Here is a 17403-nt window from a genome sequence, read left to right as displayed (position 1 = left end):
GCTGCGAGGGGCCGGCGCTGTGCGGCCGCCGCGCTCCGAGCGGGGCTCGGCCGGGAGCCCGGGGCGGGCGGTAGGCGGACGGCACCTCGCGGGGGCTCGGAGCGGAGAGCCCCAGCCCCAGAGCCTTCGGAGGGCACCTGCGGCCGGGCAGGAGGCGGCGGCTCCCGGCGGGCGCGGGGCTCACCTGGGAGCAGGGCGCGGGGCGGGGCGGGGGCGGGGCTCGCACCCGAGCGCCCGCCGGACCCGGGGCATCCCCGACCGAGGCGTGGCCCGACCGCCGGCGCGGTCCTGGCGGGTTAAGGGGCGAAGCGGCTGCGTTTCCCCGCCGTCGCCACCCCGGCTTCTCCAGGCTCGAGCCCAGCCTCCCCAGTTGCCGCCGCGGGAGAGCCTCCCCGAGAAGAAGAGCATCTGCCCGCGGCCGTCGTTCTCCTAGGGGCGGTGGCATCTGTCCCGCGCCTGCGAGGCCTGCGAGCGGAGGGCCCGAGGACCCCGCGGGGCGCCGTCGGGGCTGGCGAGGCGGGGCGGGGCGGCGCGGCGCGGGGCGGGGCGGGGCGGGGCTCCGAGGCCCCGAGGCCCCTGCAGAGGCCCCTGCGGAGGCCCGCGTTGGTTCCGCGCGCTGTCCCGCACCCGCCAGGTGACCCAAGCCTTCCCCCGGCGCCCGTCGGGGCCACTTCTCCTGTGCACACTCGCGAGGATCACCGTCTCAAGGTCACCGTCTCCCTCCCGGAAAGGCGGGCGCGAGCTGCAGGTGCCAGCCCGTAGCGCCGGGCCCGCGGGCTCTGCCGAGGCTGCACCCTCCGCCCCGGGGCCCCATGCTCCCGTCGTGGTTAGCAGGACTAGCGGCTGCCGTCGTCTTCCTGCATGTGTTGCAGAAACTCGCGTTCCCTTACTTCTGGGCCGATCTCTGGTACCTGCTGAAAGTGGTACGCTATGGAATCCGGTTGAGGATGTACGAACAGAGAGGGGAGCTGTTCACTGTCCTGGATAGATTCCTGAGTCTTGCCAAGAAGCAGCCCCAGAAACCCTTCATCATCTATGAGGGACACGTCCACACCTATCAGGATGTGGACAAGAGGACGAACAGAGTGGCCCACGTCTTCCTGAACCATTCCACACTGGAAAGGGGGGACACCGTGGCTCTGCTGATGAGCAACGAGCCCGACTTCGTCCACGTGTGGTTCGGCCTGGCCAAGCTGGGCTGTGTGGTGGCCTTCCTCAACTCCAACATTCGCTCCACCTCCCTTCTGCACTGTATCCGCAGCTGTGAGCCCAAGGCCGTGGTGGTAGGCGCAGGTAAGGTACCAGGGGTGAGAGCTGCTGGTGCAGAATGGCAGCCCTGCCTGGCACCGCTCCCCGGCCCTTTTTTTGTTACAACGGCTCACAAATGATACTTGGGGTGTGTGTGATGAAGTGTGCATAGCAAGGATACAAAATAGTGTGACAGTTCTGTGACTGGTGGTTTAATACCTCCTCTTTCATTCCGATGACTTATGGTGTTGTAGAGTGGTAAATACCAAGACAGGTTCAGAAGACTTTTCTGAAATCTCTGCTGCTTACTGTTTAGGGAGAGGGGGCAGTTTTACTGGTATTGATACTTCAGTGAATGCAAGAACAAAGAGAGAGAGAACTTCGTAAGTTTTAAACTTTGTCCAATCTGACAAAATTCTTTGATGGGTGGGAGAGTTATCTTGGTTTCAATGTGGACTACCTGCCGACCTCTAATAGTAACACTATCAAGGTTGACTACGTTTGGAAAACGAATATGTTTAATCTGAATTGCATGAATTCTTATCTTCATGTCTGCTCTTATTTTTCACTGCCTGCAAGCTAGGATTTGTCTAGCAAGGTTAAGCTCCCATCTCCCAGCCAGTGGGCGGGCTGTTGGCAGACTCTAGGCTCTTTCTCTCTTACTCCAGCCCCATCTGTCATCTTTTTTTTTTTTTTCTTTCAGTAGATTTTTAGTGTTCTCCTTGTCCCTTGGAATTAGGCTTTGGATACACATATTGACACAGAATTACAAAGAAAAGATTTTGGTTGAATACCTAATAAACAAAGAACCTAGGAAGATGGGTCTCACAACCGGGTAGATTTGAAGTATAACAAATGATACTTACTTGGTATAATCAAATGGATTTAAGCATATTTTTCTTGAATGAGGACAGGCAGGTGGAAGATGAGAAGGATCCATAGCAAAGACCTTAGTCAAAGTTTTTAAGTATTTTGGACTAATAGATACATACTGACACCTCATATAGAGGTTTTAGATTCATAGAACATTATGGAAAAGCTACCTACATTTATACATTAGTGATAACTAAAGTGTAGAACTTTCAAGTAACCTTTATCATATTTGCATATCGCACAATAATGAGTTAAGTGATATATAGTACAAAGGTTAATTATTCAAGTCTTTCATTTCTGTTCGTTCCCATTGTCCTTCCAGTTCAACTTCACACACAGCTTGCAAAATATTTACTCTCAAGCACTGATTTCATCTTGTTTAATCTAAAGGAGTAGAGAACCTGAAGAATCCCTTGTCTACTTTTTCTTCATTTCTTTTTCATTCAGTAGTTATATCCTCCAAGATTGAAACTGAATCCCTCACCTTGGGAAGAGGTTAAGTAGTATGGTGAACTTTATCTGAACTCTAATAGTAAGTAGGATAAATGAGTCACACAGAACTTTAACATCATGGTGAGCAGGGGCAAGTGATAAATGTGAATGCAGCAATACAAAATATCATTTATCTCTGGATATATTCAAACATTTTATTCCACTTCCCATAGTATTGCTTGATCTAATTTAGATAGCAGTTTCTAGAGCAAATTGAAATTAAGATGAACTGTTGAAAATTGATAAAACCATGAATTCCTTTCATAAGAGCAAAATAAGAGGGCCGGAGTACCCCAGAAAAGATTTCTGTGGCCATGTTTTTAATGCCAACCTGAGAAATATCCTATAGCCAGTCTCCTGAGGAATTCCTCTCAAAGTGTATGGGCCTGGTTACCTCTTAGCATAGAACAGTAGTCAAACTCTGCTCTTGACTGAGTGGTTGCCTAATTATGACCAATTAATTTTGCAATTTTACTTGTGCCAAAGTTTTGCTTTGCTTGCCAATAACTAAGTTGCATTGTTTCCTTGTTTTTCATTTTCACACCAACAGTGAGTTTTCATATATATGAAAGCCTATTGGAGTTTTAAGCCAAAAACATTTAGTCAATTTGCTTAGTAATAGAAAGGTGGAGAAATCAACCTTAATTCTTATTCACAGTTCTTTTTAGCTATCTTTAGAATATATAAATTACATATGTTTTTCAAAGATGGGACAATACTATTTCATTTAATTACTAGATTTTTTTTGGTAAGATGTCTTACATCACAGGCACTTTTCTATATTTGAAGCTCTTAACCTGAAATACTGTATTCTTGACATCTTGAGTCAAATTAGTGAACAATACATACATATGGTTTTTAGAGCTTTACATTTTAGAGATCTTAGAGTCTAATGGAATGTTTCTGATGGAGATGTATCATTAAACCATTATATCCCCAGGGAAAGTGTATGGATATAGAAAGAGCAGTCAAATGGTTTAGACGGAGATAAGCCAGATAGATTTGGATTTCATTTATGGTCTGCCACTTCTTACCTGTATAATTGAGGAAAAGACCATCAGCTGCCCTGGGTCTCATTTTACTTGGTCATATAATGGTGATAACACCAATCTACTTCTCAGTGTAATTCTGAGATTAAATGTGTAGCTTTTGTAGAGTGACTAGCTGAGTGCCTGGTACGTACTAAATAGAGCTGTAATGAATTGAAATAATTGCTATTATTATTATTACAAAGTCATCTGAGGCTTTTAATAAGGAAATTTCTTTGGATTTTGCTGCTACAATCTAATTTGGTGTTAGCTATAAGAAAAGCTGGTAAGGAGTTTGGAATAGGACCTCAAACACCTTACTCTGGTATGTTTTAACATTCTATTTTCCAGAAGTTTTATAGAACCGATTTCAAACAGGTTTTACACGATGGACAGATAACATCTTTTTTTTTTTTAAGATTTTCCTTATTTATTTATTTAGAGAGAAAGCATGAGCAGGGAGAGGGCCAGAGGGAGAAAGAGAATCTCAAGCAGACTCCCCTCTGAGGGTGAAGCCCAAAGTGGGGCTCCATCTCAGGACCTGAGATCATGACCTGAGGTGAAATCAAGAGTCAGCCACTTGGGGTCACTTGGGTGGCACAGTCGGTTAAGCGTCCAACTCTTGGTTTCAGCTCGGAGGTAATCTCAGGGTCATGGGATCAAGTCCCACGTCCAGGCTCTGCACTCAGTACAGAGTTTTCTTGAGATTCTTTCTCCCTCTCCCTTTATTCCTCCTACTCATGCTCTTTCTCTCTCAAATAAATAAATTAATCTTAAAAAAAAATAGAGTTGGATACTTAACCAACTAAGCCACCCAGGAGCCCCCAGAATAATGTCTTATAATTCTGTCTTCAGGAACAAGTCAAAGGAAAAAATGCCAACTAATCTGCCAGACAAATTATTGATATTAACAAAAATACTGACAGTTGCTTTTACTCAAGGCTGATTATGTATAAGATACTCCCAGTGATTCCAAGAGGCAGATACAGAGCTCTATATTGGAAACAGAGGAAAAGAAGTTCCCTGAGGATGTCTAGTTTGACACAACTTCGTTTGTAGAGCAAAGATTGAAAACCTGGTCTCTGATATAAGACTGTGCTGTACTATATAGCCCAATTGTTTCTGAGGCTGTCAGTCCCCTTTTGATGTAACTATGAAAATATGTTTTCCAGGTATATAGAACAGTAAAATAAAGGTTTTCAATATTAAGACATCAGGTTTTTCATACCTAGAAAAAAATTTTAAATATTTTTAAAACTCTTACTCCTTTCTCTTACAATCTGAATATTCAAAAATACTTGCCAGGAAGTTTACGACCTGTATAGTGTGATTTTGAATGTCAAATGGCATTTCAGATTTCCCTGGAAATTTTCAGTACTTATGGAAAATGAAATAATAGTCCTAGATTAGGGATGCCTGGGTGGCTCAGTAGTTAAGCATCTGCCTTTGGCTCACGGCGTGATCCTGGGGTCCCGGGATCAAGTTCTACATCGGGCTCCCCAAAGGGAGCCTGCTTCTCCCTCTGCCTATGTCTCTATCTCTCTCTTTGTGTTTCTTATGAATAAATAAAATCTTAAAAAAAATAGTCTTAGATTAAACCTCATCCTTTCCTCCTAATATTTCAACTTCAGTATTTCTAATAGTGCCTATGACCAAGATTACCATCTACCTCTATATGCTTTTCTCATTAGTTAGAATAAACAGAAAAATGTTGGGATGATTGTGTATCACTTTAAAAAGTCTGTGTAACTATATCCTTTGGCCTATTTAGCAATAATGATGATGGTGATGATGATGATGATGATGATAATGTCTTCCATTTCTGAAGCACTTTATGAATTACAAATTGCTTTTATGTATATTGTCTTATATGATCCTCATCACAGCCATAGCCTTGTTCTAAAGATAAGGAAAGCATGGTTTAGAGTGGGCCAGCCATCACCTCAAGCTCACACATGTAGAAAAAGCAACATGCAGACTGGAGCTGTGATTTTCTGATGTGAATGCCTGCTGGGTACACCTTTGTCTTTGTCCTTCTGCTCTTTTTTCTTCCTTCCACAACTCCATCTTTTCCTTACCTGTCCTCATTCCTTGCTGCTCCCTGCCCCCTTCCCTTCCCTGTCTGTCACCTTCCATCTATTCACTTTCTTTCAGTACCTTTTCCACCAGACCCTCCAGCCTTGGGTGTACTATGACTATTCACAGTTACACAGTGGAAAGGGAAAGTCCTAGGTGCTATTTGTGTCACTCTGAGGACTAGGCCCAGAACGGGGTTGTAAGCTCTTTGAGCGGAGGAAACTTGTTTTGTTCACTGCTAAGTTCTCAGAACTTCGCACAAAGAAGATGCTCAACAAATACTTACTGCCAGATGAATGAATGATCTCATGGAAAACTGTGAGGTACCTATGGATACTCAGTAACACCTTATTTATTTTCGTATTTTTACAAATAAATCATCCCTCTGCTGTCCATTCAGTAACTGATTTTGATAGTAGATGGATCAGTGGGATTTCTTTATTGTGTTATTTCATATTAATGTTGCTAAGTGTAAGATCGTGACTCCCCAAAAGCACCAAGCAGGGGCAGCCCGGGTGGCTCAGCGGTTTAGCGCCACCTCCAGCCCAGCGTGTGATCCTGGAGACCCGGGATCGAGTTACATATGGGGTCCCTGCGTGGAGCCTGCTTCTCCCTCTGCCTGTGTCTCTGCCTCTCTCTCTCTCTGTCTGTCTCATAAATAAATAAAATTTTTAAAAAAAGCACCAAGTATTTCAGGCACACGGAGCATCCCCAGAGTTTTGGATTTGCTTGACTGCATGTATTTTGTACGCTCTCCTTTCTTGATATACACAAATCATTCTAAGTGGATAACTAAAAAGTATATATTAAGATCACCCTGAACTTTGTTACTTTAGATTCAGTAGTAGCAACATGTTTGGAATATTTGGAAGGGTTTTGTGTGTTCCTTTTCACAGGAAATGGTTCTTTTTTATTTTATCTATTTATTATTGAGAGAGAGAGAGAGGCAGAGACACAGGCAGAAGGAGAAGCAGGCTCCATGTAGGGAGCCCAATGTGGGCTCGATCCCGGGACTCCAGGATCACGCCCTGGGCCAAAGGCAGGTGCTAAACAGCTGAGCTACCTGGGCTGCCCAGGAAATGGTTCTAATAACTTACAGTATTGTGTACAGGTCTGCCCTGTTAGTTTGCCTGAACTGCTGCTTTCAGACTCTGCAAATATTCCGGTTAACAATCAAGCCATTGTAATTCTCCAAATGACTTTTAGCCATAAAGGTGTCTGCTTTGTAAAGACCAAGAGGAAGAGTTAGGGGATATGTTATTTAGATAGATAGAATACATGGCTCATGTAAACTTCTATCATTCAATCCACATATTGTGATAACCTCACATCTATTTTCATTTTTAGGACATTTTTATATTGCTACTTATTTTTTAATGATTATTTATTTATTTATTCATGAGAGACACAGAGAGAGGCAGAGACATAGGCAGAGGGAGAAACAGGCTCTCTGCGGGGAGCCTGATGCAGGACTCGATCCCAAAGCCCTGGGATCATGACCTGAGCAGAAGGCAGACGCTCAACCACTGAGCCTTCCAGGTGTCCCTATATTTTTACTTATTTTTAGTAGAATGAATGTCTGCTTTGCATTTTTCTTTAACATTTTCGACTCAGTTAGGTCCAAGATTATACCTTCATTCCAAAAGGAAATTATTCATTTCAATAGGAAGGTTAAGTGGCTTCATGGTTCACTATCTGGAAAAGACAGTGTTCTAAGCACTGATATATCATCTATGGCTTTTTCTTTTCTGACCATGGAGACACTGACTGGGATTCTTATTTACGGTGTCTGCTGAACATGTGTTCATTGTAAGGGAATGATGTTTGAATGCTGGCAGGAGCAAAAACTATTTAAAAGAAGATTGTCCCTGCGCAGAGAAGTGGCAGGGCTAAGGGGGAGAAATACACTTCTTAATTTGGCCTTTGACTGACTACTAACACATTGCAGATGATCAATGGTCTAGTAGGAATCAAACATAAAGAACATAACAGAGTGCCTGCACCATAGTAAATATTCAATTAATGGCTGCTGTAATTATTTTTAATTGCATGGTGGCCGAGACATATCTGCAAGTAAGAGCGTCTGTCTTTGCTACGGGCAGAGGGCTGTCAGGAGGGAGGTCCAGGCACAGGGCGCTTGACCCAAGTGACCTGTTTTTTTATTATTTATTTTTTATTTATAAGCAGGCTCCATGCAGGGAGCCCGACGTGGGACTCGATCCCGGGTCTCCAGGATCACACCCCGGGGCTGCAGGCGGCACTAAACCGCTGTGCCACCAGGGCTGCCCGTGACCTGGTTTTAAGCAGCTGTTCTGTCCTCCTCCCCAGGAGCACTGTGGCTGTATCTACTTTGCAGGCTCAGCAGCTAGGGCTGGAGTGGGGTCAGACCCAGTTAGGAGCCAGATGGTTAGCTCCTCTCTGGCCAAGAAAAGGATTCTTCCATTTATAACCAGAAAGGAATGTGGAAAATAACTGTTGGCATATGACTCTTGTAGAAATGCTACCTTGGAATTGCCTTTTTACCAGTTTATAGTTTACTTACTGATTAGCCTGTGTCTAGAGAGCTTTTCTGTACCTTTACTCATTTTTAACTATTTTGACATTGAAAAATAACAAGCCAAATACATCATCGCATTGTGGTCCCGTTTGGGTAATGATTATTCATTGGCAATGGGAGATGTGCTGGAAATAAAATCAAATGAAATGTTCTCCTTTTTATTTTCTTGCACAATTTTACCCATAATAAATATGCTATTTGTCCCTCAAAACATGTGGGGACAGCTGAGAAGCTGAGAGTGAAAACACATAAATGCACTTACCAACTTGTGTGTGTATATTCAGGGCAGCTAATAAAATCCTTTCAGGGGAGAATATGTTATCACAATTGAAAGACCTGTCCTTTGCACTTCCTAGGGTTATGATTATTAGTAAACTAATATTTGTTAGAATAGCTGGTACATTATTCATGGTGATATGAGTTTCTAGCCTGATATGAATTGCCATAGGACATTGCTTACTTAAGAATCAGGTTTGTTAGAAAGCAGAGTCTGGGGGCACCTGGGTGGCTCAGTTGGTTGGGCATCTGCCTTCAGCTCAGGTCATGATCCCGCCATCCTGGGATCAAGCCCCATGTGGGGCTCTGCTCAGCAGGGAGCCTGCTTCTCCCTCTGTCCCTACCCCCTGCTCCCACTCTCTCTGGTTCTCTCTCTGTCTCTCAAATAAATAAATAAAATCTAAAAAAAAAAAAAGAAAGAAAGAAAAGAAAAGAAAAGAAAAGAAAAGAAAAGAAAAGAAAAGGAACCAGAGTCTGCCCATGCTTTCTGTGAAAAACCTGTTGAGCTGCTCTAAGTAGTAGGATGGTAGTTATAAGCATGAGGTGAGATCTGTAATTTCACCTTAGTTTCTGTGTGTTTATTGCTTTGGGATGTGGAAAGCTCAAGGTGACCATTTGTACTTGAATTTCATTTATGTTTTCTTCATGCCTAAAAGTTTCAATGTTTGCCAATGTAGTAAGTGCTGCAAGCTATTCTTTTGAAAGCATTAGCTTGTTTTATGTAGAATCAGACAACTTTAAGAGTTTCTATTGCAGGATAAATAACATAATTGATACTAATGACATAGTAGAGGGATATATTAAATTTTACTCGTTGTATTTATTGTATTGGTAATGTGAATAAGAGACATGATGATGTAGAAACAAATTAATTGGTAGAAAAATTGCTGAAGGATCATAAGCAGAGATCATAATTTACCTGTTTTTTAAAATATTTTATTTACTTATTTGGGAGAGAGAAAAAGAGCACAAGCTGGGGAAGGGGCAGAGGGAGAAGGAGAAGCAGGCTCCTGGCAGAGCAGAGAGCTGGAGGCAGGGCTCCATCTGAGGACCCTGAGATCTGAGCCAGAGTGGAAGTTAGATGCTTAACCGACTGAGCTACCCATGCAACCCTTTAATTTACCTGTTTTAATGCTTGCAGCATCACCTAATGAAGTGCTTTGCATACTTGAGAAATAATACGTGGTTTCTCCAAAGGACCCTATTGCTGTGAAAGCCTTCTACATTACAGCCTTATCCTGTAAGGTAGAGTTTGTTCAAGGGTATAGGATATTCAAATGTCTCATTTTCTTATAATTGTTTTCTGTCGAGACCTACATCAACAGGGGATGCCTGGGAAGAGCTCAGTTCCATAACCAGATGGAACACCTGCAATGTGTGTGCCAGTTGCAGCCAGCACAAGTATGGATTAGGATACATATCATTCATTTGAGGTGCTTACAGTTTTATAGGTTTCAATGGTAGTATGCTTCCCTAAGAGTAAACTTTCATGAAACACAGCCAAGTGTCCTTGAGGTATTTAAACAAATGCTATTTTGTGTCGGGATTTAATATTCAGAATTTACTTTCAAAATGACCCTGAAACTTTTCAATTTGTTAAGGAAGATTGATAGTGATAAATAAATAATTAATTTTTATCCTCTACAAGACTTTTCAGATTTTTATTTCAGTGTTCATTATCCTCAACCAAATTACCTACTACTATTGAAGAAATAATTTGATAAAATTCTATAGAATTCTGAATGTCTCAACTAAGTCGAGTCAATTTAATTTTAACCAATGAAGGGATTTAAATTGTATTTCCTCTAATTCTTAGGAATCTGCTCACTTCCTTTTTCTTGTAAAAAGAAATCATCACCCTTTGCAAACATTGAGTATTTCTTTAGACTCTACAATTCCAAAAATTATTTGGGGCTGCGATTAATCATATTGTAACTTTCTTCATACTTATTTTGCCTACTTAGACATACATATCATTATGAACATGTAAAAGTTTATGCTGTTAATTTACAATTCCAGATGAGAGATTTGAAATTAAGATAATGGGTCAGTTCAGAGACTTGTACTTAAACATTCAAAAAGCCAAAAAAAGTTATTAAAACAAAATTAGGACAGCCCGGGTGGCTCAGTGGTTTAGCACCGCCTTCAGCCCAAGACATGATCCAGGAGATCTGGGATCGAGTCCCACCTCAGGCTTCCTGCATGGAGCCTGCTTCTCCCTCTGCCTATGTCTCTCTGCCTCTCTCTCTCTCTGTGTCTCTCATGAATAAATAAATAAAATCTTAAAAAAAAAACAAAATTAGGGGTGTCTGGGTGGCTTAGTGAATTAAGCATCTGACACTTGATGTCAGCTCAGGTCCTGATCTCAGAGTTCTGAGCCTGGGCCCCATGTCGGGCTCTGAGCTTGGCATGGAGTCCTCTAAATATTCTCTCTCTCCCTCTCCTTCTGACCTTTCCCCTCCCAAGCTTGCTCTTTCTCCCAAAAAAAAAACAAAGTTAAAAGAAAATAGAAAGTCTTGATCGGGCAGCCCAGGTGGCTCAGCGGTTTGGCGCCGCCTTCGGCCCAGGGCGTGATCCTGGAGACCCGGGATCGAGTCCCACGTCGGGCTCCCTGCATGGGGCCTGCTTCTCCCTCTGCCAGTGTCTTTGCCTCTCTCTCTCTCTGTGTCTCTCATGAATAAATAAATTAAAAAAAAAAGAAAGTCTCGATCACCTGTCCTATTTTTTCATTTACTTATGGCTTGTTCTTCCTCCAGCATTCCTTGTGATTTTTCATTTCTTACCAAAGCAATCTGGATATAGCAGCATGCTGTGTACGCTCAGTGGAACTATGGACTCTTACAGTTTATTTTATTCGGATTTGTTACAGAAATAAAAATTAATTCAAAAAAGTTCAAGCCCCAGTCTGCCTCCCTACCCCCTACATATGAACTCCTTACCATTTTCTGTGTTTCCTTACTTTTATTGCAGGTTTTATTTGTGAACTACCTAGTCCTGGTTGACATGTTTCTCTTGCTGTCTCTTTGTGATCAATCTGGGTTACAGATTTTGAGGAACTAAATCATGAGTTTTTCTCAAGTGTCTTGTATTTTGGTAGAACTAAATAGTAGCTGACAGATGGCTTTTTATGGTTACCAAATACTGATTTTATTTCAAAAAAAATGTCTAATGCAGTACCCTGAGTTCAGCTTCAAAGCAGAATATATCTTGTAATTATTTTTAAAGTTTTGTTAAAAATTTAGAAAAAAAATATAATTGGATGGAAGGGTTCATATTTACATGTACTTGAGCATTCTAAACAGGATATATTTTACATTTAATGACATTATTTTTTAGAATTGATTTCTTTTATGAGGTAATATATAGATTTTAGAGATAATTGGACACAGGTTAGAATAACAATTCTGTCCAGCAACTTGTTACTTGGTGTACTAGTTTTCCAGGGCTGCTGTAGTAAATGTCACAAACTGAGTTGCTTAAAGCAACAGGAATTTATTCCCTTACAGTTCTGGGGGCTAGCAGTCCAAAATAAAACTGTCTGCTGGGCCATGCTCCCTCTAAAGGATCTAAGAAAAAAATCTCTTGCCTCTTCCTAGCCTCTGGCAGTTGTCAGTAATCTTTGGCATTCCTTGCATTAACTCCAAAGGCCAGTGGGATATTACTGTTTAATATCTCTGACGACGTTAATGTAGATTTCAAGAAAAATAACGTGGCACTCAAAAATCCCTTATATCTTAGACAACAAGTATGACATTTTATAGGAACACCAAACTAAAATTGGAGCACCTTTGTGGAATATAAAAGTGAAACTTCAGTGTGAGAGATCCATATTAAAGTGGGGAAGTGTTATTTAAAAACTATAAATAACTGTGTCTCTACTCCAGAGAAAAATATGAGGCCTCACTGGCTTATACAAGATTCTCTGGGAATGAGGATGCAATGCTTCTTTTATATCCTACAGAGGGCTGGATACCTTCATAAATATTTCCTCCTCAGGGACTCATACCCCCACTTCTGTCTCGCTTCTTCTCTACCCCAATTCCTCCTGAGCAAATGATGTTTTCTTTGACATGAATGGCCAAATTAAGCAGATTTGGTTCAGACTCCTGAATTAATACAACATGGCCTCTCCTCTCCAGGTGTTCTTTTGTTATCTGTACAGTAGATGCTTCCTGGGAGATGTATCCTTTTTTCTTTCTCAGACCTGAATTATAGCCCAGATCTTTGGTCATGGGAGACTTTCAAGTTCTTCAGGCCTGAAGACACTGGCGTTCCAGGCTTTTCTACTTCTCTGCCTACCTTTTTGCTTGACACTGGTTCAGGGAGGACATCCCACTGCTGCCGATGGAGACAGGTCTCATCAATCTGTCATTGCTGCCCCTTGCTGGGCACTGGGTGGGGACATTTATTGCCTTTTGTGGAAGGCATTTATTTCCTCCTTTTCCTTTCAAAGACTTGCACTGTTAGTTATCCTGATGCAGAGGAAAAGGCATCTCTAGATTTCCTCACTTAGCTTTTGGCTCTGAAATGGTCTCTAAACCATAATGATCACATACCTCTAGTGGGGTCAGGGGAGTCTCCCGAATGTATTGCATTAGAGTAGAATTAAACCGTGACAGGCAGATGGCTTTTTGGAATGATGAGCTACCGAGATATCAATGAAAATGTTTATTGTGGTATCCTGAGTGTCGATTTAAAGCAGAATATAAAAACAGAGTTTTATTTAAAAGTTGGGAAAAAACCATAATCTGAATAATGATGTCTCCAAAATTCAATTTGAACCAGCCTATTTCCATTTATTGAATCAGGTGATCATAACCAGATTTCTCTTTCAGTTGGTCCTGTTATATCAGAAACCTAAAATGGCTATGATATTAATTATTCCAATAAAGAGGAAGTCAGCATTGTATTGACATTTATCCCTGTCCCAACAGAGAAAAGAAAACACAGGTTAATGGTTTGAGGGTTATATCTTATTAATCTCTTTTTAAACCTTTGGTTTTTAGATCTGCTTGGAACTGTAGAAGAAATCCTTCCGAGCCTCCCAGAAGGTATCACTGTCTGGGGAATGAACGATTCTGTTCCACAAGGTGTAACTTCACTCACAGAAAAACTGAGCATGGCATCTGACAAGCCTGTGCCACGCAGCCACCATGTTGCTTCAAGTCTCAAGTCTCCTCATCTTTATATTTTTACCTCTGGAACAACAGGTATGATCCATTTTTCTTTAGAATTAAAAAGAATGCAGCATATTTGCAAAGCAATAGTAGTCACCACAGGTACTCACCAAATATCTGAGAAAGCATGCATCCAAGAAGTCCTGAGGTTCTTAGATCTTAGAATTCTCAAGCTTGGATGAAAAAGTTCATTGCTCCAACCACAACTTAGCAATTTACCATGTTCACTTGGCCTTTGTCTCATTTAGAAAGATTTTCTTCAAGTGTCATTGAAGACCTTAGAATGTGTGAAGACCTTGATCCAGCCCAGGTGCTCAGAGTATGAAATTTGGCCAGTGTCTTTGGCAAAATACCTGCTAGCTTCTCTGTTACTTAAGATTCCTGATTTAAAAAAAAAATGAATAGATTAGTTTAAACTGTTTCTAAGTATCTTCCTGGGTTAAAAAATCTGTTAGTCTACTTTAAACAGTCTTCTGTATTCTTGTATATCGTCTGAAATCCTAAACACAATCCAGCTATAGCTGTAATTTAAGCACATGTAAGGGTCTCTCCTGGTTTTCCTTAGGGAGATTGGAACATGTGACAAACAGGAAGTCTTTAGAGCACCGCAGGGTTTGGAGAAGATACAAAATAGAATCAAGTATAACTAAACATCCCCCCTCCCTTTTTATAGGTAAAAAATAACAGTACACCATAATAAAAAGAATAATTAAACCACCTAAATATTCAAAAGAAATGTTAAACTTAATTGACCCTTAGGAAAAGTTGAATCGTATTTATGGTAGGCTAAATAAGCTTTCTTAATTAGTATGAAGGTGACGGTGGGGGGGGGTGGGTTGAATTAGATAAATTTAAAATATTATGTTGCTAATTTCCCTTGTTTGTTTCTTTTTTCTTTTTCTTTTCTCTTTCTTTGTGTGTGTGTCTCTCTCTCTTTTTTATTTACCATTTAGAAGGTAACAATGATCTCTTTTAGACGGGAGACAGACTCTACTTTTGCCTTAGTCTAGAATAGCTTTGACATGTGAATTGGAAGTGCTAATGTGTCTCAAGTTGTCAGCATACACTCAGTCTGACTTTGGAATTTGAAAGAGACAGTGAAATTTCGAAAATGATACGCTTTGAAAACTTTCAACAGAAGGTACTTAACCAATCTATCTGTATGGCTGTTTTCTTGTGAAAAATCTAAAGTGATTGGTCTTCCAAAAAATCTTCACCCCTCTTCCCAGCACAAAGAGAACAGGCCAGGTGGCCCATTCAGTTGAGCATCCAGTTCTTGGTTTTGTTTCAGAGTCATGAGGTTGAGCCCCTCACAGGCTTTGCACTGAGCATGGAGCCTGCTTCAGATTCTCTCTCCCTCTCCCTCTGCCCCCACCCTTCCACCCCTGCTCGCTTACTTGCATATACTATCCCCCCCCCTAAAAAAAATAAAATTAAAAAAAACAGAAAAGAACAAACCAAAGCCACTAGTAATAGCTTTTGTTTTTCAAGATTAAAACCAGATTGTTCTATGCATTTATACACAGGCTGAAAGCAAGAGCACTATTGATTTTTATTTGATTTGATATTTATTTTAAAGTTATATAGCACAGAAATGAAAAATTCCAATAGTTTTAGAAATTTTAGAGAAAAGTACCCTTATAGCTTCCTTCCTCGTTTCTCCTTTCCCAGACCAACTACATTCAGTATTTTTAGAATCACCTCCATTTCTCTAAATAGAATGAGTAACTTACTGCATACCTAGTAGATGCTCACTAAAAAGTGTCTACTGATTTTCCATGGTGGAAAGGAGGATTTGTCTTGACTCATGAACCACTCTCTCTCTCCATTCATTCCTTTCTATCTGGTGTAGGCATTTTCTTTCTCCAACATCTCACTAATATTGTATTATGAATTTTGACTGGATTAGTGTAAGTCCCCATAATTTAGTAAGCACTATTATTCCCCTCCATGTAAAAATCTCACCAAATTGGAATTAACCATTGTTTTTATTTGTTTGCTTGCTTGCTTAGTATTCTATATGCCTATTGGTGTTTGTACTCACCCCTTTGTCAAAAAGAGAGCTCATCTTCAATATTGAAAAGATAGTCTGTATGTGTTGAACCCATGTTCTTAGGCACATTCTGCCCAGAGATTTCAGTCTCAACTTCTTGCTCTCTGACTGTCCTGGAGTTGGGTGTTTTTTTTGTTGTTGTTGTTTTGGTTTTTTTTTTTTTTTTCACCATTGTCCTGGAAATTCCCTTCAATTCTTTTCTGTTTTCTGATCCCCTAATTCCTAGATCCTAAAGTAGTGTCCTCAGTTAACTTTTCATTTTATCACTGCACTGCTTTCAGTAACTGTCTGCTAAAGAGTACTTAGGAAGAGAATTCCTGGGTGACTTAGTCAGTTAATTGTCAAACTCTTGATTTTGGCTCAGGTCATGATCTTAGGGACTTGGGCTCAAGCCCCACAGCAGGCTCCGTGCTTAGAGGGAGTCTGCTAGAGATTTTCTCCCTCTCCCTCTGCCCTTTCCATGCTCCTGCATGCCTGCATGCATGCTCTCTGTCTCTCTAGAATAAATAAATAAACCTTTTAAAAAATAGAGTATTTAGAAGGTAAATTTTTAAAGTCCTCACATCTGGAAATACCCTTATGCTTGTTTATGTAGCATTCTAGGTTAGACACAATTTTTTACTGGGAGTCTTCAGTAGTCTCTAACCTGGTGATGACTTGTACTGGGACTGGTCTTATCTAATCATTTTGTTAGGAAATTTGTAGGCATTTCCAGTCTGAAAACTCATTGTTTTGCAGTTCTAGGTACTTGGAAATTAAAGGAAAAAAAGTTCTAAATCCCCTTCTCTTTCCTTTTTTATTGCTGTTCTTTTTGCCCATTCCCTCCTATTGTATTTGTTTGTCTGTTCATTCTCTTGTCTTTGAAACTCTAACTTTTTAAAGATTGGCCCTCTTGGATTGAGTTATTAATTTTCTAATCTTTTCTGTCCCATTTTCCTTTTATTATTTTTCATCTGCTTTTTGAGAGATTTATCTTCTAAATCTCTGTTGTCTGAAAATGCCTCTCTTTGTAGCATACTATTTTTGGATTATTGATTATTTATTATCTTGTATCTCTTAGGATATTAGTGATAATTTTTTGAAAATTTCTTCTCTCTACCTTGTCTCTACTTTTGCCAACAACCTCTTATCTTTTGGTTTATTTCAGTCTATATCCTTTATCCCTGAGGATTTCCTTAAATATCTGGTGACCTTTAGCTGTCAGTTCATATTTAAAGTGCAGACACTGGAACACCCACAAAAATCCCCAAAACAAATCCTGACTAGAAGGTCTGTGCACCTGAGTAGGATTGGGGGACTGATAGGTCTCATCGTCCAGGGCATTTTATTGGGGGGATTCAGGACTGTCAGTGCCTTTCAGTTTTTACTGGTGGATGATTCAGATTCCTCAGACAAGAACCTTGAAGGGTAAAATGAGTCAAACGTAAAAGGAAACTGGAGGAATAAGCCTACTTTCTCTTATTCTCCTTGTTTGCTCAACATTTCTGGGTGTTTCCAGAGGCTCATCTTTTCCAGAGAATAAATCTCATAATTTCAGTCACCATGGTAGAAGCAATCTGGGCTATAATTTGTTTTATTTTTTGAATTTTAAAACAAATACCAGAAGCATCTGTTGACATTTTT

At 40.9% G+C, this 17403-nt stretch overlaps 1 protein-coding gene across 1 annotated transcript in view; it reads left to right on the top strand.

Moving 5' to 3' along the window:
• The first annotated feature begins 596 nt into the window (after positions 1–596).
• SLC27A6 (solute carrier family 27 member 6) overlaps positions 597–17403 on the top strand; it is a 68645-nt gene continuing 51838 nt past the window's right edge. Inside the window, exons 1-2 of the mRNA XM_055302228.1 lie at positions 597–1293; positions 13557–13760. Coding sequence (XP_055158203.1) covers positions 813–1293; positions 13557–13760 — 685 coding nt within the window. The 5' untranslated portion in view covers positions 597–812. The remainder of the gene's footprint in view (positions 1294–13556; positions 13761–17403) is intronic.

Source organism: Nyctereutes procyonoides, unplaced genomic scaffold (genome assembly GCF_905146905.1).
Source record: "Nyctereutes procyonoides isolate TBG_1078 unplaced genomic scaffold, NYPRO_anot_genome, whole genome shotgun sequence".
NCBI lineage: Eukaryota > Metazoa > Chordata > Mammalia > Carnivora > Canidae > Nyctereutes > Nyctereutes procyonoides.
Note: the sequence above shows the minus strand (reverse complement) of the source record. Positions and strands in the feature narration are given on the sequence as shown.